This window comes from Manis javanica, chromosome 10 (assembly GCF_040802235.1).
Source record: "Manis javanica isolate MJ-LG chromosome 10, MJ_LKY, whole genome shotgun sequence".
Classification (NCBI taxonomy): domain Eukaryota; kingdom Metazoa; phylum Chordata; class Mammalia; order Pholidota; family Manidae; genus Manis; species Manis javanica.
In genome coordinates, this window is record NC_133165.1 from 8,414,420 (window position 1) to 8,439,993 (window position 25,574).

Here is a 25,574-nt window from a genome sequence, read left to right on the forward strand (position 1 = left end):
GGCACTGCAGCTCAAAACAGCGAGGACTGTGGGAAATGTCTTGGGGGACATCAGTAAGAGTTGAGGTGGGCTGGCCTCAGGCCTCTGCAGTGTGGCTGAGGGAAAAAGAGCCTGTGGTCAGAATTCAATAGAGCCTGGAGGGTGAGATGGACAAGCCACCCCAACGTCTCTGAGCCTCACTTTCCTCAGTAAAAGGAGAATGGATTGCACCCTGCCTCCCACTGTACAACATAGTGGTTAAGAGCCCAGGCCCCATGTCAGTTTTTCTTGGAATCCCAGCTCTGCTTAGGTCTCTCAGACCTTGGGCGAATCATTCCCTGTGACTCTGTCTTCTCACCTGCCAAGTGGAGATAGCAACAGTCCCCCCTGGTGAGTTCCTCTCTGGCCTCCAGGCTCTGCTCATCTGGTCCGTTCAGTTTGAAACGCTACTTGCCACCCTTCCCCCAACCCTGTCCCAATCTGATGTCTCCTGCTCGGCCTGGAGGGATTCTCCCTGACCCCATCACCCCCCTTATCATGCTGTAATTACACGCTTCATTATTTGTTGCCCAAACCAGGCTGGGCTCCAGGACGTCAGGAATCTGGTCGGGCTGGTATCACTACCATGGAGCACCATGTGTTACAGATGACGGGCTCTGGGACCAGACAGCCCAAGGTCATCGGTCTGGCTCCCTTGCTATGAGCTGTGTGACCTTAGGAAAGTAGTTTAACCATTTTGGACATTTGTTTTCTCATCCAAAAGCACAATTCTGCAAACACTGATGTAACTGATTTAAGCAGAAATGGTGCTAAAACTGCAGAGATGGATGAGCAGGATGTTCACATACTCTTAAATCACCCCAGAGTCTTTATTATTCACAGATCCACTGGAAAATTGGGCAGACATCCTCTTTACCAGCCCTCACCGGACCAACAGCGGGACCCACAAGCATTATGTGCCTCCTGCTGATAAAACAGTGGTGCATATCACTCAAGTGTGTTCTGCCCCAACCTTTTAACCTAATTCTAATGCGGTGTGGGGAGAATCACACAAATTAAGGTTATAGGATAGTCTATAAAGCAATTGGCCCAGACTATCTAAATTTGTCATTGTCATGAAGGAGAAAAGGGTAAGGGGTGGAGAGAAGATGAAAAGAGGCTGAATTTAAAGAGACTAAAGAGATGGAACCAAAGGCAAGGTGCCAATTGGATCCAGGATGCAAGGTGTGGTCTTTCTTGGGACAACTGAGTACATTTAAATATGAAGTGCATACTGGCTAATAATTTTGCATCAGTGTTAAACTTCTTGGGTGTGAAAATGGTAGGATGACGCCTTTGTTCCTAGGAGATACATGCTGAAGTACTGATAGATATCAGCAGTTCAATTGCAAAGGGAATATAGTACTGCTGCAAGTTTTAAACATAGGATTCGCGCGTGCGCGTACACTTCTTTTGCGAGACTTACTTGGCGCAGCTGGAGGGCCAGATTGGGCACCCCAAAGCGGAAATACGTAACAGCAGGATCCGGTGACCGTGTAAGCATCCAGGGCGGCGGAATGGAAGAGGTGCCTCAGGGTGAGCGTGCTGAGGAGATGTGGATGGCGGGGCCGAGGAGATAGAAACTACTCTAATTGTGACCTTGTCTCTGCGTAGGCTGTCCCGGGACCGGCAGCGCCCAGGCGGGCCGAGGGGCCTCATGTCAGGGATGCCCCAACCAGCGGCTATGCGCTTCTGGAGCCGGCGCTACTCCGGACCCGGGTGAGAAAGGGGCAAAGTCTGGACAGGAAGTAAAGGTCGTGGTCCCGGAAGGGGCGTGGCGAGCGGTGATGGGGCGGGACCTGGAGGACGAGTGACGGAGGCGGGGCGTGGAGAAGTCAGCCTGGGTGAGGGGCGGGGCTGAGGAATAAATGACAGGGGCGGCCCCAGGGTGAGGGGCAGGACCTTTACAGGGCGAGCCCTCGGAGCATGTGGCGGGAGGGGGCGGACCCTGAAGCATCGGTGACTGGGTGGAGTCCAAGGTGGTCCTGAGACGGGTTAGGGCCAGAGGCTTGAGCAGCAGTAACTGACAGTAGTCGGGAGGAGGCCATCAGTAGAGGGAATATGGTATAAACACCGAAGTCCGGGAGCTCATGTTTAAATCCTGGCTCTGCCACGTAGTTTCTTTGGGCAAAATTTTCTTGCTTTTGAGGCGCTCTCATTCAACAAAACCCACTTCCTAGGCCAGTGCTGTGTGCTGGGAACACAGCTGTGAATGAGACAGAGGAGGTCACTGCCCCAGTGGATGTTAGTTTGATAAGGGAGACCTACAATAAGCAAGTAAGCAAATAAATCATCGCAGCGATAAGTACTATGAAGGACACCTCGGAGGGTGGGGAAGGTTCAGGGAGCCTGTTAAAAGGATTTAAAAAGCAGGAGGCTGGGAGAAGAGTTTTGAAGGAGTTCAAAGACAGACCTGGATTTGATTCTTAGCTCCTGAAAACAGTATGACTAGAGTGAGAGTCATAACCTCTGTGAGCCTCCCGTCTCTCATCAAAACCAGGGAGAAGTAGTTACCTCACAGTGTTTGAGGGTTTGAAGGAAGGTGAAATATTGAATGCACAGCAAGTATTTAGTAAGTGATCATTACCAGTGACAGGTGCTAATTAAGTGCTTGCTGTTTAAGTTTCTCGACCTGGGCACTGTTGACAATTGGAGCTGGGCAATTCTTTTTTGTGGGGGGCTGTCCTGAACATGTCAGCTGTTTACCAGCGTCCCTGGCCTCCACCCACTACCTGCTAGTAGCATCCCTTCCTTGTGACAACCAAAAAATGTCCCCGGACATTGCCAAATGTCCCCTGGTGGGTTTTGCCCCCAGGAACCATTATAGATGGAAGCTTTGTTCTGGAGCTGGGAACACAGCAGTGAACATTTCAGAATCTTTCCCCTCATGGATCCTAGATTCTGTTAAGAGAGACAAGTAAACCAGTAGGAAAATAGCAGATGTAGTAACAGCCTTTTTCTCCTTTGTAGCACTTACTGTTGACTACGTAGTATTTCACATGCAAGCCCTTGAAATTGTCCCAAGGACTCAGCTGCTTCTAGCCCCCTGGAAAAGTGACATTAGAGATTGAAGTCAGGGATTTCACCTGAATTGCTTCTTTTGCAGCCATAGAGGAAATCAAAGAGAAGATGAAGACCGTGAAACATAAAATCTTGGTGTTGTCTGGGAAAGGCGGTGTTGGGAAAAGCACATTCAGCGCACACCTGGCCCACGGCCTAGCAGAGGATGAAAACACGCAGGTGCGGCCTTGGGAAAAACTGGGAAAGGCTGAGGGTTCGTGATAGCTTGTAAAGAACTGATTCCTTAGACTAAGTTGAACTGCCCTCTTTGGAGTGTGGGTCCCTGCAGAGAGAATGAGGAAACATGTAGCAGTCAAGCCCTGAAATGACATATTTTACTGGATTTTCTAGCCTGAAAATGGACAGCAGATGTATATTTCTCTTGGCATGCTGATTATTTATTAGGTTAAGTTCAGACTTATTTTTCTTTATTAACCCCTTGCTACCTTTTTCTAGGCTAGGGGTCTGCAGAGGAAAGCCCATGGCCAAATCTAGCCCATCTCCTGTTGTATTAATGACCTATAGTTAAGAACGGTTTTTACATTTATAAATGGCTGCTTTTAAATTGCATAAGTACTTACATAGTATCCTTGATTTTGCCCACACAGCCTAAAATATTTTCTGTTTGGCTCTTGAAATGTTTGCTGGCCCCTGCACTAGGCCCCTCACTCCTACGCAAGAACACAGATGAGCATGAAAACTCAAAGTACCCAGTGCTGCTGCTCTAAGAAAAGGTGTGGGTAGCGTGAGGAAGGAAAAAAATGGTTTTCACCAAAAAGGTTGAATGGAAATTTGCAGGCCCTGTAATTTAAAAAAATACATTGGGTTATTCACTGGGACTCATGATAACTCCACATTCACCTCAGAAAATGACCCCAGTATTCACTTTGATTACCATTTTATACTTAATAAAACCATGCATATTGCCATTTTCAATTTTTGTTTTTTTTTAACACAGAAACACCTTCCACCCTTTTGTTTTCTTCAAAATGGCAGTAAAAAGCTAGACATCTGTCAGAGCTGTTAGAACAGCGTGATGCCTCGTAGAGCCCAGCCACCCAGCACATGGCCCCTGAAAGGAGGATGCGCGTGTGGGTGCTACGTGTGCACGGGGTGGGGAGCCGGCTGTCACTCTATTGGAATTGCCATCTAGATGCCATTTTCTCCACCAGAGCACTGTTCAGGGTCTGCAGGAGAGTCCCGTGTAATGTAGAAACAACCTGAAAGCCGTTAACATCACAGTTGTTCCCACAGCCTTTCATGTGTTGATTTATCTCTGAAAATGAGTTTTCTCTTCATGCATTTTGAATATTGAAAGTTATTTTTATATAAGGGCTAACTGACTTTCAGTTTCAAGTTTCTTTTCTAACTCCTTTGACAAGTGGCCCTTAACTTTCATTTGACTTTTTAAAAAAATATAGTGCTAGAGGGGACTGTAGACGTATGAACACTGAAATTTCAAACAGCCACATATTGCCTATTAGATTTTAAAACTCCAAAGGCAATATCAATTTCAATACTTCTACTTTACGAGATAAACACTACTTCAGTGTTTAATAGCACCCTGAGATCTTAATATTATAAATACTTTATTTTCTCCAAAACAAAAATAAAAGCTAGCTACAGTGGGCAGGGGAATCGAGTCAACCATTCTGGAAATACAATATGTGTGCGTGCAAATACAGCCAGAGACGGAGGGAGGGAGAGACTAACACAGTCAGGGACAGAGGGAGACAGAGACAGACAGATGCAGACAGAGAGAAACAGAGATAAATGCAGACAGACAGAGGCAGAGAGACACACAGACACACAGGGACAGACATACATACACATGGGGACACACACAGTTGGACAGACACAGAGGGAGATACATATGCAGAAACACACTGTGGCCCTGAGACACCACCGGTGTCCAGTGACTCCAAGAATACATTTTTTAATCACTGGATTAAGAAATTAGAGTTTGCTGTGGAAGTTCACTGGCAGACTTTATGTGAAGGGCCAAATGGTCAGTATTTTAGGCTTGCAGGCCACTGTGGCAACTATTCAGTTTTCCCCTTAAACACGAAAAGCAGCCATAGACAGTCTATCAACACATGAGCATGGCCGTGTTCTGGTAAACTTCCTTGTCACTGAAATTTGAATTTTATTTAATCCGATGTCATGAAATGAAGGTGTTCTTCTGATTTTTTTCCCTCCAGCCCTCTAAAAATAACCATTTTTATCTTGTGGGCTTACAGGAGCAGGTGGTGGTCTGGATTTGGCCCCCTGGCTGTAGTTGGCTGGCCCCGAGTGGGTTCATAGTGGCAGAAGCGGTGGTGTGGCTGGGGGAGGGCATCTCGGGAGGAGGAGTGAAACCTCGGGCAGGCCACAGCTTTCCTGGGACAGTGAGGAGGCTGGCCAGGTGATAAGGTGCAGGGCTCGGCATTCCTCTCACCCTCACGGCTCTGAATTCTGCTTGTCCCTCGTATCTCTTCTCATTTTATAACGTGTGGAGTGGCACTCACTGGCTGCCAGGGGCGGAGGCAGCATTCAGGGTCTGTTGTAGGGATTTGGGGAAAGGGAGAGATGACTGGCGGGTCTGTGGGCTTGAAGGCAGCCTCTGGACTCTGATGGGGACTGACGGAATGGGGCTGGGGAGGGCTGGCAGTGGAGGCAGAGGCCCGGAGGTGGGACTGCCTAGCAGACGTGGAGAGGCAAGCTGCCTGCAGGACTGCTTCAGTGTGAAGGGGGCCGAGGCTGAGGCTTTCAGTGACTGGTAAGACGTTTCAGTGGGAAAGAGGCATCATCTGGGCATTGCTTCAGGAGCATCGCCATGACAGCCAGATGCGTGTATGACCGAGTGTCATTAGAGGGTGATGGTAAGCCAGCTAGGAGGTGCCACGGGAGTCCAGACTATGGCAGTAGGTGGAACAAACGGCAGGGTATAAATGAGGGCAAACCTAAGGAGGTAGAAGCAGGGCCTCACAACTTTGGAGAAGAGGGAGGAGTTGGAACCCCAGCTGAGCATTCGGGGCAGGGTGGTGGGTGCAGTATCGCGTGGTGGTCAAGAGCGCAGGCTCTGGAGTTGGACTGCCCAGCTTCACATCCCAGCTCCACCTGTACCACTGCTGTGACCTTGGGCAGGTCATCAGGACAGACATGCATACAGATGGGGACACACTATTCAGGACTCAGGGCCAAGTGAGATGATGTATGTGGTATAAATGCATGCTTAGCACAGGGCCTGATGTGTGGTAAGTGCTCAGTAAATGTCTATGATAGTGATCACGATTACTTTATTCCACTAACTGCGACAAGGGGCTGTGATTACTTCTGCTTTAGCAATGATGAGTTTGTAGCCTGGCCAAAGTACAGGGCTGACCAGGTTCAAAATACATGCTTTTTGATTTATTCTTAATAGCAACAATCTTGTCAGTTGAGGGTCAAATCTGTATTGGCTGGTTGGCCGGCCAAGAGCTCTGTTTTTTCAGATGACCCATATTGTCCAGAATAATCTTTTGTTTTTAGAACTTGTCCAGCATGTTCTTACACAGCTCTCTTTAGGTGGGCTTTAACCAGGCCAGTTGCAAGTAACGTCTCGTGAGTAGACAGCTGTCTGCATATAGTCGTGCTTCCGTATAGTTGAAGTTCTTTCCACGTGCACAGGACTTGGCAATATACTGAAGGAGAGCTGGCCCTCCACTGTGGAAGTTCCAGATAAGCTGCATTTGTTCGTGCAGTGGTGGCTTAAGCAAACAGGTCAGAACTTAAGTGCATATTCCCCCAGCAGACCTACTCACGACTGGGAATATCACTGTCCCTGAAGTGTGGGCACCTAGTAAATTCTGAGTAGGTCTTATTGACTGAAGTCAAGTAGCACACATTTGTCCCTGCTCTAAATTCAGCAGGATGCTGGGAAATGCCCTGTCCCTTTTCTGCCGGTGGAAACACATGCCTACCTCTGAGCCAGGCTGTTTCGTGTTAGCCCTCAAGGCAGGCCGGTGTCTGGCGGCTCAATTGCTACGGGCCTTGAATCAAGGGAGCAGAAGAGGAAACGCTGCTGACTAAGCCCAGGCCAGCTGGGGGGGTGAGCTGTGGGGAAGCAGGAGGCCTGAGACCAAGATCACATGCCATCTTTTCACTGCAGAGTCACTGTAAGTTCCCCATGTGCCATCTTGCCTCCTGATCTGAAGGGCACGGTCATTAACAGGCCCACACTGGGGGCCCTCAGGACTGGAGTGTGTGTGGCCCATCTCAGGGGCCTCTAGAGCTGGACAGGGCCTGATGATCTCCTGAAACACTTGTTTCACAGATCAGAAGCTCAGATGGGCCTGGGGAGGAGCAACACAGCCTCGGGGTGCCACGTGCTAGGACTGGAGCCCATGTCCCATGACCTCTTAAGGGACATTTGGTTTCTGGGTTCAGGAAAGTTTTAGGTCCTGGCAGCCCATCAGCACCCACTCCACCTCTTTCTGGTTGGTGCAGCAACACCTCTTTCCGTAAGGTTTCTAGCACCTTCCACATTTCTCTCAGCCAGGGTTCTCTGGCTTAGCCTGAGGAGAAAGGGAATCAATTGGACAGACTGGGGCAGTAATGGGATGAACAGGAAGTCCGAAAGGGACAGGACATGGGATCACTCGAGACCTGGTTTAGCAGGAAGCTGCTGCGGTTTTTCCAGTACCACCACGCCGGTGAGTGCACGTGATCTGTTTTGCATCTTCCCATCGTTTCCCTCAAGATTCACCCCCTTGGTTGTGAGGAGTAGAATTCCTCAAAAGGAAACTGATTAAATTGTTCCCAGACGAAAGGGCCTGCAGACTGAGTGGCTGGAAACCCGAGAGGCCTGACAAAAGCCTCTGTCGGGGTGGACGTAACTCCCCACGTCGTGAGGCTCCGACGGCAAGTGCCCGTGGGTCACCAGCGCACCTCAGCCTTAAGTGTCCGGAAGGCCCGGGAAGCTGGCTGCCCGGCTGAGCCCTGTCCTGCCGAGTTTCGCATGTCGTCCAGCAGGGGGCGCGCGAGGCCGGTCCAACCTGGGAAGCTTCCCTGACCGCCCAGTGTGAGGTTCCCGGGGAAGTAGGTCAGGGTTTGTTGAGAGGATGGAAGAGGGAAGCAAGATGCGACCTTGGAGCGAGTCACTCCCTCCCCCGAGGTGCTGCTCTTTGGATCCACAAGTAGAGGTCTCAAGACGAACGAACACTGCCCCACCCCGCTCTTCAGGAGGTTCCTGGGGACTGTCGCGGCTCCCCACTGTTCAGGATGTTCGGAGTGGAAGGTGTCATGCAGAGCTGCATGTGTCTCCAGCAGACAGCTCGTGTAGATTTCCTTATTTTCAGTTTCTTCTTTAGAAGCTGAGCCTGAGCCACGATTAACCTTCGGGATCATGGGACAGGGGCGCTTGGTCAGAGCCCAGCCGGAGCCCCGTGGGGTGGAGGAGTGGGACTCAGACCTCTCTTTATGCCCCAGCACTGCTCCCTGCCCCCTGAGCAGGTCACTGGGCCGCTCTGAACCTCTTTCCTCTTCTGTAAAGCAGAGCCAGTGATACCAGCTCCAGGCACATGGTAAGGGCCGAGCAACCAGTGGCTGGACCTCAGTCTTCAGGTGACCTGAGCCTCAGGCCATAAGGTCACCCTGGAGCTAGCCGGACTTGGGCTGGGGGTAGGGAAGGCTCAGAGGTGTTGACATCCAGTTGGCCCTAGAACAGCATGGATTGGAACATGGGTCTACTTATACACAGACTTGTTTTCAATGAATATATTGGAAGAACTTTTGGATATTTGTAACAATTTGAAAAAAAAATTTTCTCTAGCTTACTTAATTGTAAGAGTACATGTAGTATACAAAATATGTATTCATTGACTGTTTATGTTAAGGCTTCTGGTCAACAGTAAGCCATCAGTAGTTTTGGCAGGGGAGGGTCAAAGATCATACACAGATTTTGTTGGTGCCCCTGACTGTGCATCCTTCAACGGTCAGCCATACTTTGTCAAGTTCTCTTTAGGAGTTTTGGACTGTAACTTCGTGGCCTGAAGATAAATGTTGTTAACTCTCCCCCACAAGACTCCATGTGGTCCACATTTGACCCACTCTCTGTCTTCCTAACTCCCTCCCTTCCTCGATCCCCATTTCCCTCCCAGCTGTGCCCATCTGCAGGCTTGCACGTTCAGTTAAGTCACTGCTCTTCTGGTCTCTCTCTGTTCTGCAGGTTGCCCTCCTAGACATTGATATATGTGGGCCGTCAATTCCCAAGATAATGGGATTGGAAGGAGAACAGGTAATAACTTTACCAAACAGGAGAGCATTCTCTCAGGGCAAACTGTAGTGCCGAACTACTAACCCCAAACAAAGAGGTCAGCAGAGCCCCTACGTTTTAACGTGGAAGTGATGAAATCAGGTAATGGTCACTAGCCCACCCGTCTACTTTAACAACAGCTGTGACTTTGGGGGGATGGGATCCTACATAAAGTTCATCCAACCATTTGAGAAGTGTTAGTTTCAATGCTTTCTTAGAGAGGAAGGGAAACAAGTAAAATGCAGAAGTAAGACACAGAAACACAGCTCTGGCTGGGAAAGCTAGACCGGGTTTGCTGGGGGTCTGTGCCCTGGAAGCAAGGGAATGTTTCTGCCACTGTGGTCACCCCTGGGGAACTGAGACTGTGAGGCGGGCGAGTGACACAGCAGGTGGGGGCAGGGCGATGGTGGCTTGTGCAGGTGCCAGTCTCCTCTGGGTGGCCAGGAATGGCCCCAGAAAGGGATTCCCTGGGGGCGGTGCTCTGAGGCCAGCTGGAGGCTAGGATGGTCCGGGGATGTCGGGACTGGTTCATGCCGTGCCAAAGTGCCGGGCACTGTTCTGGGTGCTGGGGTCTGTGGTGAACAAGCAGATGGAGACTCCAGCCCTCGTGGGAGGAGCTGACAATAGAGTAGAAAACCAAAGCAGGGCCAGGGCACAGGCAGGGCGGGCGGGGGAGCTGCTCCTTGGGAGGGGCGGTCCGGGGCACCCTGCTGCGGAGAGCCTGGAAGAGCCCCGGGGGCTGAGGGGGCAAGTGCAGGGGCCCTGAGGCAGCAGGCCCCTCCCGTCTGCGGCAGGCGGCCGGAGGGGCTGGGGCAGAGGGCCAAGGGGCAGAAGCTGGAGAGCAGCCCGAGGCAGATGGGGCCCATCCTGTGGCTCTGCTCCGGGCTTGGGACTGGCTTCTGGGGGTGCTGGGAGGGGGCGTGATGCTGCCCAGGGTGAGGGAGAAGAGCCAGATCAGACATCTGGGACCATGTGCCCGTCGGTAACGGGGGGTGTAGCCCACGCTGGCAGCCTGGGTGTGTGTGTATGTACCTGACAGTCATGTACATCTACTGCTCACTGTGCCAGGATGCAAGTATCTTACCAAAATTGAGATTTTCAAATGGTGAGACAAATAGATGTTCCATTATTTTCTTCTACAGCCTTGGGTCATCATATTGCTCCCTTTTAGAACTGGCAACTTAGGGAAAGAGCATAAATAGGAATTAATGGTTTTTTTAAAAAAAATAAGACTGCACCAAAGGGCAAGGGACTGGGGAGAATGGGAGGGAAGGGAGGGATAAGGGCAGGGAAGAAGAAAGGGGGTATTATGATTAGCATGTACAATGTGGGGTGGGGGGCACGGGGAGGGCTGTGCAACACAGAAAAGACAAGTAATGATTCTACAACATCTTACTACGCTGATGGACAGTGACTGTAATCTGTAATGGGGTTTGTGGGGGGCACTTGGTGAAGGGGGGACCCTAGTAAACATAATGTTCTTCATGTAATTGTAGATTAATGATAACAAAAAAATAAAATAAGACTGCAAAACCGGTCACCAAAGACCACATATTATGACTTCTATGAAATGTCCAGAATAGGCCCATCTATAGGGACAGAGGAGATCAGGGTCCCCTAGGACTGGAGTCGGGGCACAGTTACAGGGCATGAGGTACTTGGAGTAATGAAAATGCTCTAAAATTGTGGTGATGGACGTACAACTCCATGTGTATCCTGAAAGCCATTGTACATTCTAAATGGGAGAATTAGTAGAGCTGTTCTAAAAAGAAAGACTTCATCAAGAAAAATGGGCTGTTTTGGCCCCTCTGTTGCTCTGAAGCATGATTTCTGAGCTTGACGTGCAGTTGGAAATTGTGGAAGTTCCAGTTTCATAATGGAGGTGGTGCAGAGGTGAACCCCAGCTCTCAGTGGACGCCTACTGGCCGGGAAGAGTCCGGCTTCCTGGGCTCCCCGCTGACACCCCTCCCCTGATTTCTTGTCCCCTGGGCAACAGGCCAGCCAAGGCTCAGACTGGGGACGGGGCAGGTTCTATGTCACCCGCTTCCTGGACATTACAGAGGAACCTCGCTGCTCCACAGTTACCTGCATTTTCTCAGCGCCCCCCAACTGATTCTGTCACACTTTTAAAATACCTTAGACCCAAAATTAAATTTGAACTCAGGTCACTTTGGTTTTCTGACCAGAGAGCTAAACAGAGTTTCAAGATGACCCAGCTTGGGGTGGGGGAAAGGTATGAATTATAGCCTCCATTACCAACTCCCTCCCCACAGCCATTTGCTCTGTGTTCAGAATTTAGTGGTGGCACTTAAGATGATGTGATGTAGTTTATAAAATTGTCTTCTTACCACATAAAATTTGTCTGTGCATGCCTTGTGACCAGGGCCCATAATTTCTTACAAATGATTATCGATGCCCCTGTTCGTGCAGGTTCACCAGAGCGGCTCGGGCTGGTCTCCAGTGGTGAGTTCTCACCTCTTTGTCTTACTTTTAAGGTAGCGTGTTACGGGTCGTGTGTAGACAGTGGCTATGTGGTGGGCTGGCCACACCTTTCTCAGCCCACCTGCTTCAGTCACCAGTTATGGAGGCACTTCTAGGCACAGGGAATACAGGGAAGCCCAGGGATTGCCGGCCCCTTTCTCTCAAGGGGCAGACAATGAACATTTCCAGTCTGTGGGCCATATACTCAACGGCTGTTGTCACTCAAAAGCAGTAATATGTAAATGAATGACTGTGGCTGTCTTCCGATCAAGCGGTGTGCAGAAACAGAAGGCAGGCCAGATCTGGCTAAGGGGCCAGAGTTCGCCGACCCAAGCTGATGTAGCTAGGAAGCCGACAGTCACTAATTGTGAACTTACGTCACTGTAGCTTAGAGTCCTACGGTGCCTCTTTCAATTCCCCCAAGAGGGTAACCCCACCCTTCGCTTTTTTTTTTCTCAAAAAAGGTTTGAGGATTCAGAGTGAATATGCTCATAGACCACATGGTAATTCTGCCCCCAGCATGGTTTTATCAGCCAGAGCTCAGACGACAGGCCCAGAGAAGTGTCCTGCGCCGAGGTTTTAAGTAAACGGTTCCTTGCTCCCCCCTCTCCAGTTCCTGGAAGACAACCTGGGTGTGATGTCCGTGGGCTTCTTGCTCAGCGGCCCCGACGACGCTGTTATCTGGAGGGGACCAAAGAAACACGGTCGGCCACTCTGGTTTTATCTTTCCTCTCATTCTTCCACAGGCAGAACCGTCTGGGTTCCCTTTGCCACCTGCCCTGTCGGGATGGTAACAGTCATCCCACTGGGCTTGGCATAGTGTTATTTTTAAGCATCCAGCTGCCTTTTTCTTCACTGGTTGAAGAGAACAAAAAGAAATACCAGTTTCTGTTTTGTAATTTGTAATATCTGTTGAGTTTTTCTCCTTAAAACCTCGTAGCCCTGAAATTACCTTTCCTGTGGCTTTGTCTGTGGCTTATATACACCGCAGAGAGAGGTGTGGGAGGTGGGATCAGTACCAGGTTGATGGCACCCTGAGGCTCAAGGAGCCAGTGCCACACTGTCCTCGAGGGCACATCCCTGCCCCTTGGCACCACTGGAATCTCAGCCCAGATGATTCTGTCAGAGGAAGGGTGGACCGTGCTCTGCCCGCTAGGCTATTACCCTGCTGGCCTCTACCCGCTAGATAGCAGGGCCCCCTAATCGTGACAGCTGCAGGCGTCTGCAGGCATGGCCAAGTACCTGTGGCCCAGAGCGAAGGCCAAATGTGCACAAAGACCTGCGCTGCACTTCTGTACAGTCGGGGGACTGGCAGGGGGGCGGGAGGCATCTCCTGGGTCTCCCCTCCCAGGCATGATCAAGCAGTTCCTGCGGGACGTGGACTGGGGAGAGGTCGACTACCTCATCGTGGACACCCCGCCGGGGACGTCGGACGAGCACCTCTCGGCGGTGCAGTACCTGGCCGCGGCCCACATAGATGGGGCGGTGATCATCACCACCCCTCAGGTGAGCGAGGGCCGGCGGAGCGGGGCCCAGACAGCGCCACCTGGAAAGGTTTCTTCCTCGTAGGGCGTTGAGGTGCTGGCCTGGAGGCGGCTCTTCAGGTCACATGCTCCAGCAGCCCTGCCTTTGGCTCTGCGGACACCGTTTGTCAAAAACTCTGTCTTCGGTGCAGACCTTTGCAGTTGGCAATAAGCATCCCAGTTATTTTTGTCCCCAGATTAAACAACAGTGATTCAAGATTGCCTTTTTAATTTCCCTTCACAAAGCCAGCTAGACCCCCGGTGCTGCTAGAGTTCAGATGTCCCTCACGGGCACCCCTGCCGTGCTCCTGCATTGAGTCCCCCTAACCTGTGGGGCTGCTTCCGTTCACGTGTCAGAACGATCCAGAGCGCTCTCCAGTTCTGTGGAACCAGCCTGGGCAGCAGATGGGGGCCTCTGGGTGAGCTGCTGTGTCCTGCCCCTCTGGTGTAGGAGGAGCCAGGCACCAGCAGTCACTAGAGGCTCTGCCACCAGGCCATGCCGAGCCCAGGCTGGGAGGGGGCACTACTAAGGGTCATCCTGGGTGATCAGGCCTGACTGCCACTGACCTTACGGTTCCCACAGGCTGACGGAGTCTCTTCAGTCATACGTCTCTTTGTGGTGATCTTCTCCACTCCTAAGAAAGCACATAAAGTGGGTTTATTTTAGCTGGTTTCTGAACCAGTCAGTACGACCCCTCAACGTTCACCTTGCCCTCACTGAGCACCTACTGTGTGCAGGCCCTAGGCTGGCCACCAGTGAAACAGAGCAGCCCACCCATGGCCTGTGTGGCTCACTGGGAACATGGGTACCAGACACCCAGGCACACATGTGAGGCTCTGCCAACAGGGCAGCAGGCCCAGCGGGCCACCTGAGGGTGCCTGGGTGGGGAGTGCTGGGACGGATCTGGGAACATCACATTGCTCTGGTGTCCTGGGGAGAGGGACCCCACTGAGGTGGCCGAGGCAGGCGACACCGGGCTGGGGGATGTCAGCGTTGGGAGGATAGATTTGTTCTTAGGAATGCTTTCTTTTGAATTTTTAAAAAGTGGCTGGGGCCTACGCTTGACCAGCAGTCCTCTCAAGAGTAGGTCCCAAAGAAATTACCTAAAAGGAAAATCAGCTGGACTGGAGCGCCACTGACAGAATGCTGGTAGCAGGGAGGCATTTTTGGGGCGGTGGGTGGGGGCTTGGGCTGTGCGGGAACTCTGCTTTCTGCTCGGTTTTGCTGTGACCACCAAACTACTCTAAACACTGTCTTTGAAGAAACAATAACAACAAAAGTCCAGTGGCACAAAGATGGCTTCTCCTATACAACAATTACTGTGAAAGAAAACAGTGTCCCTTGGGCTCGAGAAGAGGGGAAGAGACCCAGCAGATGCGGGCCCTGCTCCAGGGAGCCGCAGGAGGGCGCCCCACATGCAGGTGCCCTTGTGAGGAACTCTGGAGAATGTGATTTCAGACCAGGGACGCCCACCTTCCCAGAGCCCTTCACGTCCAGTTGGTAGGGTGGGTGGCTTTCTCTCGGGATCATCCTGATAAAGCAGGGCGTTTACTTCCAGGACCCCAAGGGGAAAGCCCCAGTGGTGCAGTGAGGTGCAGAGACTGGGCAGCTGCCCACTCACGTTCTGGCTGAACGCCTGTCTGTCTGCAGCCCAGCCTCAGAGCGGCCAGAGCCCAAGGCGGGCCTCAGAGCAGCAGGTGACTCGGACGAGAACCTTGGGCAGCTCATGACTGTCAAAGCCAGAGATGCTGAGGAGCAGCCCCACTTGGCAACAGCGGGCTGGGACACGGGTCTGCCGTGATGTTAAACAGGGCACAGGGTTACCCATGGGACTCACGCTGTGAAATAAGCATTCAGAGTTCAAAAGTGAATTTGATGTGATCCAAATACAGTCATATTCCCGCTTGTCTTGTGTAGAAGGCTGTTTGTGTTCATGATGCTCTAGATCAGAGGTTAGCCAGCTTTTTCTGTAAGGAGCCGGATAGTAAATATTTTAGGTTTTGGGGTCACGGGGTGGACAGCCACTCAGTTGTACCATTGTGGGGCAAAAGCAGCCAGAGACAGTATGTGAAGCAGCAGGCACAGCCGTGCTCCGAAAGAACTCTATTCACACAAGGAGGCAGCCCGCCCGATTTAACCCACAGGCAGGAGTTTGCAGTCCCAACCTAGAAAATAGTGCATTTTGGCTCAGTGTAGCATATTGACAAGAAAGTAGAACCCTGAGGTGCCGTAAAAGGTCACTTTCTGTAGACTCATGGTATGTGTGACACTTGGCCCTTCAGCTTTATCCTTTTGACCTTGTGGGAAAAAACGTGGCACTTAGAACAGGGCTTACACGTGATTGGCACATTTTGAATAAATGGCACAAACCTCTAAAGCTTCCTGAAGGTAAATCTGCATGTCGCAGCCATCCCCTTGACCACATGTTCCTTCTCTCACATTTTGACTGAAATCCCCGGTTTTCTGACCCTTGGTAGGAGGTGTCCCTCCAGGATGTGCGGAAGGAAATCAGCTTCTGCCACAAGGTGAAGCTGCCCATCATCGGGGTGGTGGAGAACATGAGTGGCTTCGTGTGCCCCAAGTGCAAGGTGAGCACGCCGGCCCAGCACTTTCCCCAGGCCCTTCTTCCGCAGCAGAGGGGGTGGGGGGGCCTCTGCTCCCGTCATTTCAGGGGGTGGCATCACAACATCCTCTGTTGCTGACTTAATAGAGATTCATTTGGTGGTTAGTCTTTCACATTCAAAGTAGCCATTTTTTTTTAGTTTCTTTAAAGTTAAAGTCCATTCTTAGGATTCTGAAACAAAATCGTGACTCCTTCCATTTTATTTGCCTCACAGAAAGAGTCTCAGATATTCCCGCCGACGACCGGGGGCGCGGAGGTCATGTGCCAGAACCTGAAGCTTCCTCTCCTCGGCAAAGTGCCTCTGGATCCACGCATAGGTGGGTGAGCCTAACCACACAGCCCCAACCCTGCACCGTGCTCAGCCGCCCGTGTGCCCCTCGGCCCAGTGGGCGTGGGGCCCAGAGCCTGGCCTGCGGCTGGGAGAGGCAGTGAGGACGTGGGCATGGGGCCAAGCAGGTCAGTGGTGGCAGCTGGGCCGGCCCGAGTTCCAGGAGGTGCCGGGGTGCAGGCCGAGAGGGCACTAGACAGGAAGTCCCCAGGGAGAGGGGACAGGAAATGACACAAGTGCCCGCTGCCTCAGCACTACGTGAAATCACTGGCCTGCCCATACGGGCCGAGGTGCATGGGAAAGGTGCCCCTTTCAGTACCAGAGGCCCCCAGGAACCCATGGGATGCTTGCCCCATGAGCGGCACAGGGCCTGAGGAGGGGTGGGGGGTGGCTGACCCTTCTCCATCCACACTTGCTCCAGGGCATCTGCTTGCCCACGGGGGTGGTGGGGAGGGCCACCTGCACTCTAAATTACACCCCTCCTCCGAATTTTTGTTCCCAAGAGAGCCCAGTTGAACTTGATTTCCATGCGCCTCTGACCTGGCCACACCCATGAGGAAGTGGGGCTTGGGGAGAGAAGGGGAGGCAGGGGAGGCCGGATCCAGGAGAGGAAAGCTCTGCGCCAGGCCACGGGTGTGGACTCCTCTGGTAAGACAGGGGAAACTGAGATAAGCATGGCCACCAGGAAATGCAGAGGGGCCGTGGGCTGCCTGCTCCGGACGGACCGTGGGGAGGAGGGGAGGACGCGCCTAGGGCCTGGGCGTGGGCCTGGAGAGGAAAGGGCGCACACGGGGAAAGTGACCACAGTTTTGACGGTAGGGGTACAGAAGGCATCAGATGTCCGTGCTGTCCAGCCTGAGCGTTGGGAAGGGGGCACGTTACCCCATGAACTCAGCCGGGTGCTGTGCGGGAGGCGGGAGGCCCTGGTTTGCCCGCAAGCTCAGGAGGCCGGTCAGGTGTGGGGGTGGGATGGCTCTCAGGGCCAGTTCGCAGCAGGCAGTGGAGAGGAGGGGCCCCGAGCCTGGCCGGGAGGGCGCCTGCCCTGTAGGGGTGGGAAGGGGCTGAGACGGCTGTTCTGAGGACCTAGGGTGCCAGGAGAGCCTGTCCTGAGAACACATCTCTGGTATGTGTTTCTCTCCCAAATATAGAGAACAACTGCTTTCCCCACTTCCTGGGTGTTATAAAACTCAGTGAGCAGTTTTCGCTGACCAGAAGTGGCGCTGCATCTCCCCTCATGTCCCCGGGCTGTTGTATGAGTGGGTATCTCCCACCCCAGGGCCTCTGGAGGCAGTGGGCCAAACCATGCAAGTGGAATTCAGAAGGGCGGGGGTCTGGACCACTGTCCACCGTCAGCGTCCACCTGCTGCCTGAGTGTGGGTCCCCCAAGCCAGGCCTGGGAGGGAGCCTGGAGCAGCTGCCGGGCCTCAGATCCCGAGGCCAGTCGCTGCCACGTCAGGAGGGGCACGGGAGAGCGGCAGGCCTTGCTGTCAGGGCCACTGCTCACATAGAAGCCAAGGCCTGAGCTCTTCACAAGGGAGGACAGCGAAGCAGGGGGGCCCAGTGGCTGCTCCCTGCTCAGTTCCAGGCTGGAACTGAGTTCCTCCCAGGGGGCACAGTCCTGTGTGATGGATTACAGGTTCCCAAACGGCACCTCCAGTTGAAGCCACAGAGCAAGCCAGCGAGCATAGCGAGCATCAGAGACGCTCTGGTGAGCAGCTGGCAGGCACTGTCCCACTGTGAGAAGGGGGACAGGGGCTGGGTGAGGCTGCTGTGACCTTCTGGAGCCGTTTTTGTCCCGTGGAGGCAAAGGCACATAACTGGGAATGGACAGGAGGGTGTGAAGGCGCGCATCAGCCCCTTCTGGGGACACAACAGCAGAGGGAGATGCTGCCTCCCAGGCACCATGATTCTCAGCCCGTCCCCAGCCCCTGTACACTGAGGCTGGACACCCCAACTTCCTATTTCCTCCTCTAAGTCTCATGCCCTCATCCGTAAAAAGGGGATGATAACCATGCTGACTACAGGGGGGGGCTGCAAAGATGAAATGGGGGTGAATGGGAAGTCCTGGGACACGGCAGTGCTCCAGGCAAGCTATTCTCAGAGTGATGCGCCTGTTCCTGGAGTTTTATGAAGATGGGGAACCAACCATAGCACATTTGCAAGGGGTGGGCAGGTCCTCCAGGGAAGGGAAGATGGGAGAAGCAAAGAGAACACAACATCAGCTGGAAACTGGAAGAACAGGTGGCCCTTCTGAGACTGTCCTGGGACCTAGGGCCTCCTAGACCTAGCCCGGCTCCCATGAACCCCGCTTTCTTAGCTGTTTGCACCATGGCCCCACTGTAGCCCAGGCCCATCTGGGGCTCCTTCCCTGTCCTACAGGGAAAGGCACTGGGGGAGGAGAGGAAACCACAGGTGCGCAGGCGGCCTTGCCAGGGATGCCCCTCAGGTGGAGAGCCGCTGTGGGTAGTGGAACCACAGACCTGGCTTCTCAGCAGCACTCAGCAAGCTGAGTGGACTTGGGTGGGCAGAGCAGAGGGGAGGGGAGAACATGGCCTGAGGCCCCTGCGCGGTGCTCACCTGGACGCCGGGCTGACACACGGTCCTGAGACAACCTGCATGTCACAGGAGGACACCGGTGTGGGCAGTCTCGGGAAAGCCTAGCAGGCAACGCACGCCGACGTGGAATGACCTGCAGGATAAAGTTATCCATGGAAAAGGCAATGGACAGAATGTGTGTATTGTGTTCTCCCATTCATGTTTTTGTTCTTTGTAAGCATATGAGTCTGTATATGCTGCATTTATATGCATAAGCATTTCTAGAAAGATATCTGAAACACCGGAAGCTTTTGGACTCGCTTTTCATGGTATGACCTTTTGTATTCCGTACTTTTTTGCTGTGCACATTCATCATCTTTTTACCCAAAGAACTGATTGATCTTTTAAAGTGCAGACTTCTGGGCCCACCCACGGGCTGCCGAATCTGCTCCCTGGTGGGACCTTGGAACCTGCATTGGTTGCATGCCACCCAGTGATGCGTGGGCACATGCACCAAAGGCCACCGGCTGGCGGGCCAGGGTTCCTGCTGGATGGAGGGGAGGCAGGGGAGGCCCTGGAGGCCCTGTGTTCCCTCTCAGCATTGTTCTTGCTCATGAGGGCGCTGGGTTCAGTCTTCATCAGGGCACATGTGCAGGAAGAGTCAAGGTCACGCTGCCACCAGAAAATCCATGTTTCCCTCACATATTTAATTTTCTCTCATTTCTCTCTTTAAGGTAAGAGTTGCGACAAAGGACAGTCTTTTTTGATCGATGCACCAGATTCCCCAGCTGCGTTAGCCTACAGAAGTATCATTCAAAGTAAGTGGTGCGTTCAGGTGGCTGCAGGGCCAGGAGGTGATGTAAGAGCGCGAAGTGGGCTGGCTACGAGCAGATCCCACTTGGGCTCATAAATGGCCCCCACCAGGTGTCCTCGGGTGTGGACAGTAGGGGTAGTGGGGTCTGGGGTGACCCCCTCAGTCCAGGAAGCCAGGAGTGTGGATTTTAGGGTATAGGAAACACACCTCAGTAAAGCTGTAAAAAGAAACTAAGGGGGGAAAAAAGCCAAACAGAACCCACGTGCAGGCTGGCTGCAGCCAAGGTCAGCCACCGGAGGCCCGGGACTGAAGGCAGGGGTGTCAGCAGGCAGAGCCCCAGACGCTTGGTTTGTGGCTGAGTTCTTTCTACCTAGTAAAATGGCATCAAGGGCAAATACCATCCTTCCCAGGATTCTCGATCTGTACAAGGGGCCACTATGAAGCCTCCAGCCGTGTGGTCACAGCCACGGATGGACAGCGTGTGGCTTTCAGGCCCCCGTCAAAGACTCAAGCAGAAACGGGGGCCCTTGGGGAACTGAGCCATCTGGAGATGGTGCCCCAGCCTGGAGGTGGTCCTGGCCAGCACAGGGAAGGACTGCTGCAGGGACTGATGAGCTGTCGTCTTGTCTTCCAGGAATCCAAGCGTTCTGTAGTCCCCATCAGCCCAAAGAGAGCCTCGTCGGTTCCTGAGACACAGGACAACACTACGGACGCAAGCTGCGTGTCCAGGCGTCCTGAGCAGCCCGGGGACGGAGTGGGCGTCACAGCGGAAAGGGACCAGGCTCTGCCACGGTGTGAAGTCACTTTTTCAGATGCTTTAATTGTAGTTATTTGTATGCATTTCTTTAGAACATAGGCAAAGGGCATTCTTTACAGTGTGCCATTTAAAGAATAAAACATCTCCTTCAGAGCTCCTCTCCGAGGCCTGCTTCACGAGAAAACCAACAGCCTGTGCATCGTGGCACGTTCTCTGTTGGGAGCTTGTTCAGCTGCAGAACTTTGCTCCCGAGCTATTGCTGCCTTCGGACTTAAGCCTAAAAAAGGAACCGAGCACGAGTGTGTGTCTGCACTGGAGAACGCAGTCATGGTTTAGGACAGCACAGTCCAAGTGATGGTTCTTCAGAGGCAGGGAAAATTAAAACAGTGAGAGCCTCGCACCAGGGCTTGTGCTGAGGTCAGTGCATGCGATGCAGCCGAGGGTAGTCAACAACCCTGAGAAGCCCTTAGGTCCCCCGTGTAAACAGGCTTGGGAGTCTGTCTACACCGTCTAGTAGTGTGTACACTACAGTAAATTTTGTTCACTACAGACAATATACAGGGTTCTAAAGAGACAGGAGTAAACCGTAGAATGATGCTCACTGCCATGAGATGCTCCCGCAGTGCTGCGGGGGAAGTGCGCCCCCCTGTCTGCCATCTCACTCCAGCAGGCGGCATGCAGGTGGAAGGCTGGGCAAGCCCCCCGGTTCTTTCCCTGCTGTTCTCATTTCCCTCCCCCACCCCTCATGCCTGCACATATGGTCAAATTGATGTGTGTCCAGTGTGAGGAAGGTGGGACCCCTCTAATGGCAGTGAGGCCACAAAGCCCTGGGAAGGAGGGCCCCATGCGCAGGTTGCCTTCCGCCATCCAGGGCACTGGGGAAGCCCACCCAGGCCACAGGTGCAGTGAGCCCCCAGGAGCTGTGCCATCCAGACCCCCACTTGGATCCCGCCTCTTACCTAATGCTTGTGAATCTCCAGCCCCTCGAGGCCAGGCTTCTGAAAGTCACTTGGGCAGGCCTGCAAGGGGAAAGTCCACTGGCTTTCTGTCCTCACACGTGAGCGGCCTCATCTGCCGACTCATGGCCAGAGCAGACCCACGGTGTGTGAACCCCACAGAGCTGGCCACTCAGTGTCTAGGCAGGAAGCGGCATATTCAAACTCAAGACAGCTCATACCCTTTCAGGATGAGCCCATCCAGTGTGAAAGATCCATTTCTCCCTTCTAGAAATACATGCTAGGTTATAAGCAAAAACGGGGGGTTCTTACTTCTATAGTCTTAAAAAGTCACCTAAAGCTAACAGTGGCAGTCAGGAAAGGATGAACACTAAGTCAGCTTCTGTGCAGTCCCCAGAGCAGTTACACTTTTAGGGACAAGAAGTAGTGATGGCTGCCAGAAGCTGGGCTGGGAACAGGGAGTTCGTGTTTAATGGGTACAGAGTTCCACTCTGGAAAGATGAGAGTCCTGGAGATGGGTGGTGGGGATGGTTGCCTGACAGCATGAACAAACTTAACAACACGGAACTCTCGCTTAAAAATGAGTAAAATGGTACATTTTATGTTGCATATATTTTACCACAATAAAAAAAAAACTAACAATGGCAGCCTGGCTCTTATGGAAAACATTTAAAAAACCACATTCACTAATAGGCCTCTTGACTTTAAGCAGGGGTCCGAAGTGCAGGGCCCAGGAGTTAGACTTCAGTCACTCACCGTCTGGAACACCGTCTGGGACAGAAAACTGGCTGTGATGTTGCTGATGTCATTCTCCCCTCCCATCTTACAAAGGATGTAGCCGTATAGGTTAGCGGCTTGGAGGGAAATGCCAGCTATCACGAGGGCCTGCGCTCAGACAAAGCAAAAGTAATTTTTCTTAGAGCACATACTGAAATGTTCCTTCCCAACCAAGCAGACATGGCTCTGGATTACACAATAGCATCCGCTTACAGATACTCAGACACCATTTAATCATCACCAGCCTGGAGGCTGGTGCCACTTTCATCCCATTTTACAGGCAGGAAACTAAAGCCCAGAGAAACCAAAGCTGCCTGAGCTCCCCAAGCTGATGGGTGGTGGAGCCAGGGTCCAAACTCCAGAGCCCACACTTAATTCTGCTGCTGAGCATCCTGTCTACAGCTAATTTGTTTTATCATTCAGTGAACCAGATCATGGCAACAGAATATAACTCTGAAATAAAACTCCAGAACTCTGAGGCTAGCTTATTCCTTCTTCGGGAGGGTTCCCTGTCCAAGGTAGGGTGTCAGTTTTTTCTAAAACCTCCTCTCTTAGCAGCATTATTCCAATGCCAAAAGGTAGAAGCAACCAAACATCCATCAGTGGACGAATAGATAAACAAAACGTGGCACTCCTGTGGAATATTACTCAGCCACGAAAAGGAGTCTGACATGTTACAGTACAGACGTACCTTGAAAATACATCAAGTGAAAGAAGTCAGTCACGCAAGACTACATAATATCTGATGCCATTTATAGGAAATGTCCAAAATAGGCAAATCCACAGAGACAGAAAGGTGAATGGGTGCTGGGGGTTGGGGACACTGATCACTAAAAGGTACAGGGTTTCTTTTTGGGGTGATGAAACTATCCTAAAATTGATTGTGTTGATGGTCACACAACTGAATATACTAGAAGCCACTGAACTGTACACACTAAATAGATGAATTATGTATGTGAATTACCTCAGTAAAGCTGTTTGAACCCATCAATGATGATAACAAAAACCCACTCCCAGAACCACTGGTTCTGTACTGACGTCAAAGCAAAGTCAGAGTCAAGGTGTTGCCTTACCAGCCACTTTAGCTTCAAGGAGAATAAGGTGCTAAAAAAGAACACAGTCCAAATCATCGGGCAGATAATGAGGCCGAGCCAGAAGATTCGTGCTTCCGCTTCTGTGGCAGCAGTGCTATTCGGAGAGACCTGTTTTGAGAAAGCGATTCAGTTCTTAAAACTAGCAAAAAACGATTGCATGGGAGCGTGCTATCACCTCTATTCATTCTGCACACACTTCTGTGATGTGTGCGTTTCCGTGGAGCGCCGGCAGCAGTGGGCTCTGTGTAGGGCAGGAATCAGATCTGCACAACACCCAAAGGAACCCACGGGAACTTTCTATGGCCGTTTTCCCGGTTCTGGTTTCACTCGTAATGGAGAAATACCTTTCTGGCTTCAAAAATCCAGTGGCTTTTCCCGTCTTCGTCTATCTGGTTCCACCAGCGGAGGCCCACCATCAGTCTTCCAGTGACGTTCTGAGCAGAGCGAACACAGTGAAGCTAAGTGCGCCATAGGTAAAGAGGGTCCAAACCTTTCCACAGTGAATACAATAAGGTCACCCATTCGTGTTGAGCTTGTACTGGGAGCAGGAAGGGGATTAAACTGTGGTGGTTGCTCAAAATGAGTTTTTGAGGCTCCTAAAAAAGTGTTTGAGGCTTTCCTTAAAAAGCGACAAGACTCCCCTCCCCGCAAATATATAAATTTTAGATATACATAAACTTTACAAAAAAAATCCCAAGCCACACAGAGCAGTCCCCCTCATGATATATTTGCAACCATGATAGTTGGTACCCAGAAGCCATTTATTCAACACTAAACCATGTATTCTTTCTCTAATTTTAAGTGAAGGGGCTCAGGAGTCTTATGTATCAGCCCATTAAAGCAAAGCACCTCTGGGGCCAGATGAGTCACGTGCCCTTGGGACAGGCCACCTGGGACACAGCCCACGTGTTTCGGGAGCCGTGGCATCCAAGGTGAGGGGGCCTTACCTTCACAGACCAGAAGTCGAGGGACAGGAGGAGAAGCACAGTAACGAAACAGCCCACAAAGCTTCTGCTGAACCAGTCACAGCTGACGTAGGTGACGATGGCGCTTACTCGGAAGAACAGGTGGAAAAAGGTGGCCGAGGGGTGCCTAGGAAAGGACCCAGATGACCCCTCACTCCAAGGGCCGGAAGGCCAGCCACTGCCTCTGCCCTATGGTTCCTGACTCTCCATGTTCTCCCCTGTGCATTTCAAGCCCAAACACGATCAGGCTATAGCTCTGAAGACACAGCAGCAAATCAGAAGCAATTTAGAAGGGCCGGACAGCCTTCACACTGGCACCTTCTCCCTCTCGAAGCATCCTGTACTTCCCCCTAGCCTGACTCCAGATGTCACCTGTCCTCTATGAAACTGTTGTCACCTTTGAAGTGAAATGTGACAGTGATCTCAGCCCTCCCACCTCGCAGCGATAATGTCCAGTTCCCTAAAGGTAAAGGTTGGGTCATCCCGCCAGACTGAGCGTGTACAGCCCTCGGGTGCACAGTCTCGGTCACCGGGGAATGCGCGTTCCTGGAGAGGGAAATGGTTGTGATGTGACAACAATGGGCTTAACTCGCAGCTGCTCACGATGAGTGGCCCTTGAATGATGACATTTGGTCTAGAGGAAGACGGTTTTTGTTCACTGTGCCTGTAGACACAGAATAGACAGAACTGAGGGAAACATAGGCATCCTCATCACTTGCTTTAAAAAAAAAAAAAGGTCTGAAAGACAAGAGGCCTAAGGTTAAATCATAGCGAGGGTCAGCCACGTACCTGGGGAGGCAGGTGACGGGTGGGGGACGTGGGCCGGGCAGAATACATCATAGCTTTCTATTTCTCTGAAATCCCCTTTGGTAGAGCACGGGTAGAAAAGACTCGACTTTGATCAAGAAAGTGACAGTGCAAGCCCGATGACAGACGGCAGTTAGAGGGCCACCAGGTGCTAGAGAGCAAGAGAGGGGAGGCGGCTCCAGTCAGCACGCCTTGCCCAGCACTTCCAGACCGGACATTTTCAGGAGAGGCCAGAAATCCAGACTTGAGCACTGGAAAATCTGATTTTTAAATGATGGTGACTACTCATATTAATAAAATACCACAGGCTGTTTCACACTAGCCCTCCAGCTGCCAACTGGCAGCCTCTGGTGGGATCCAAGAGGTGGCCGGCCACCTGCCGGGCACAAGCCTGCTTGCTCTTCCCAGGAAGGAACGTGTCAGAATGACCAACCTGGGCTCCGAGAGAACCGTGCTGTTTCTGTCTCCCAAGGAAACACGAACCAGGAAGAAACAGTGACTTGTGCATTTACTCCCGATGGGCCACAGGAAGGGCTGAGCCAGAACACCCTCTATTGCCCA

At 52.1% G+C, this 25,574-nt stretch overlaps 3 protein-coding genes across 14 annotated transcripts in view; 1 reads left to right on the forward strand and 2 right to left on the reverse strand.

Annotated features, from left to right (window-relative positions):
* TEKT5 (tektin 5) overlaps positions 1-1,583 on the reverse strand; it is a 48,772-nt gene extending 47,189 nt beyond the window's left edge. The window contains exon 1 of one of the 2 annotated variants that reach the window (XM_017666834.3): positions 1,445-1,583. The gene's annotated coding sequence lies outside the window, so the exon portion shown is untranslated. The remainder of the gene's footprint in view (positions 1-1,444) is intronic. The other variant, XM_017666835.3, reaches the window with a different exon arrangement.
* NUBP1 (NUBP iron-sulfur cluster assembly factor 1, cytosolic) lies at positions 1,472-20,567 on the forward strand. 2 transcript variants are annotated; one of them, XM_017666836.3, is made up of 11 exons: positions 1,472-1,554; positions 1,633-1,737; positions 3,125-3,258; positions 9,266-9,334; positions 11,783-11,815; positions 12,447-12,537; positions 13,185-13,339; positions 15,835-15,945; positions 16,195-16,297; positions 19,578-19,661; positions 20,292-20,567. In XM_017666836.3, the coding sequence occupies exons 1-11, from the start codon at positions 1,536-1,538 to the stop codon at positions 20,345-20,347; spliced, it is 960 nt and encodes a 319-aa protein (XP_017522325.1). In that variant the 5' UTR covers positions 1,472-1,535; the 3' UTR covers positions 20,348-20,567. The 2 variants fall into 2 exon arrangements, with proteins under 2 accessions (XP_017522325.1, XP_036876579.1); XM_037020684.2 differs by lacking the exon at positions 9,266-9,334.
* The window catches only part of TVP23A (trans-golgi network vesicle protein 23 homolog A), a 32,301-nt gene continuing 20,072 nt past the window's right edge, over positions 13,346-25,574 (reverse strand). For 3 of the 10 annotated variants that reach the window (XM_073214742.1, XM_073214744.1, XM_073214749.1), the window contains 7 exons: positions 24,189-24,333; positions 23,586-23,675; positions 23,221-23,349; positions 22,127-22,255; positions 18,886-18,997; positions 13,924-13,991; positions 13,664-13,798 (listed from right to left, as the gene is read on the reverse strand). In XM_073214742.1, the coding sequence (XP_073070843.1) occupies positions 13,703-13,798; positions 13,924-13,991; positions 18,886-18,997; positions 22,127-22,255; positions 23,221-23,349; positions 23,586-23,675; positions 24,189-24,333 (769 nt within the window). In that variant the 3' untranslated portion in view covers positions 13,664-13,702. Of the gene's footprint in view, positions 13,511-13,663; positions 13,799-13,923; positions 13,992-18,885; positions 18,998-20,555; positions 20,692-21,373; positions 21,550-22,126; positions 22,256-23,220; positions 23,350-23,585; positions 23,676-24,188; positions 24,334-24,995; positions 25,165-25,574 lie in introns of those variants that run through there. The other 7 variants (XM_073214746.1, XM_073214748.1, XM_073214743.1 and 4 more) reach the window with 6 other exon arrangements.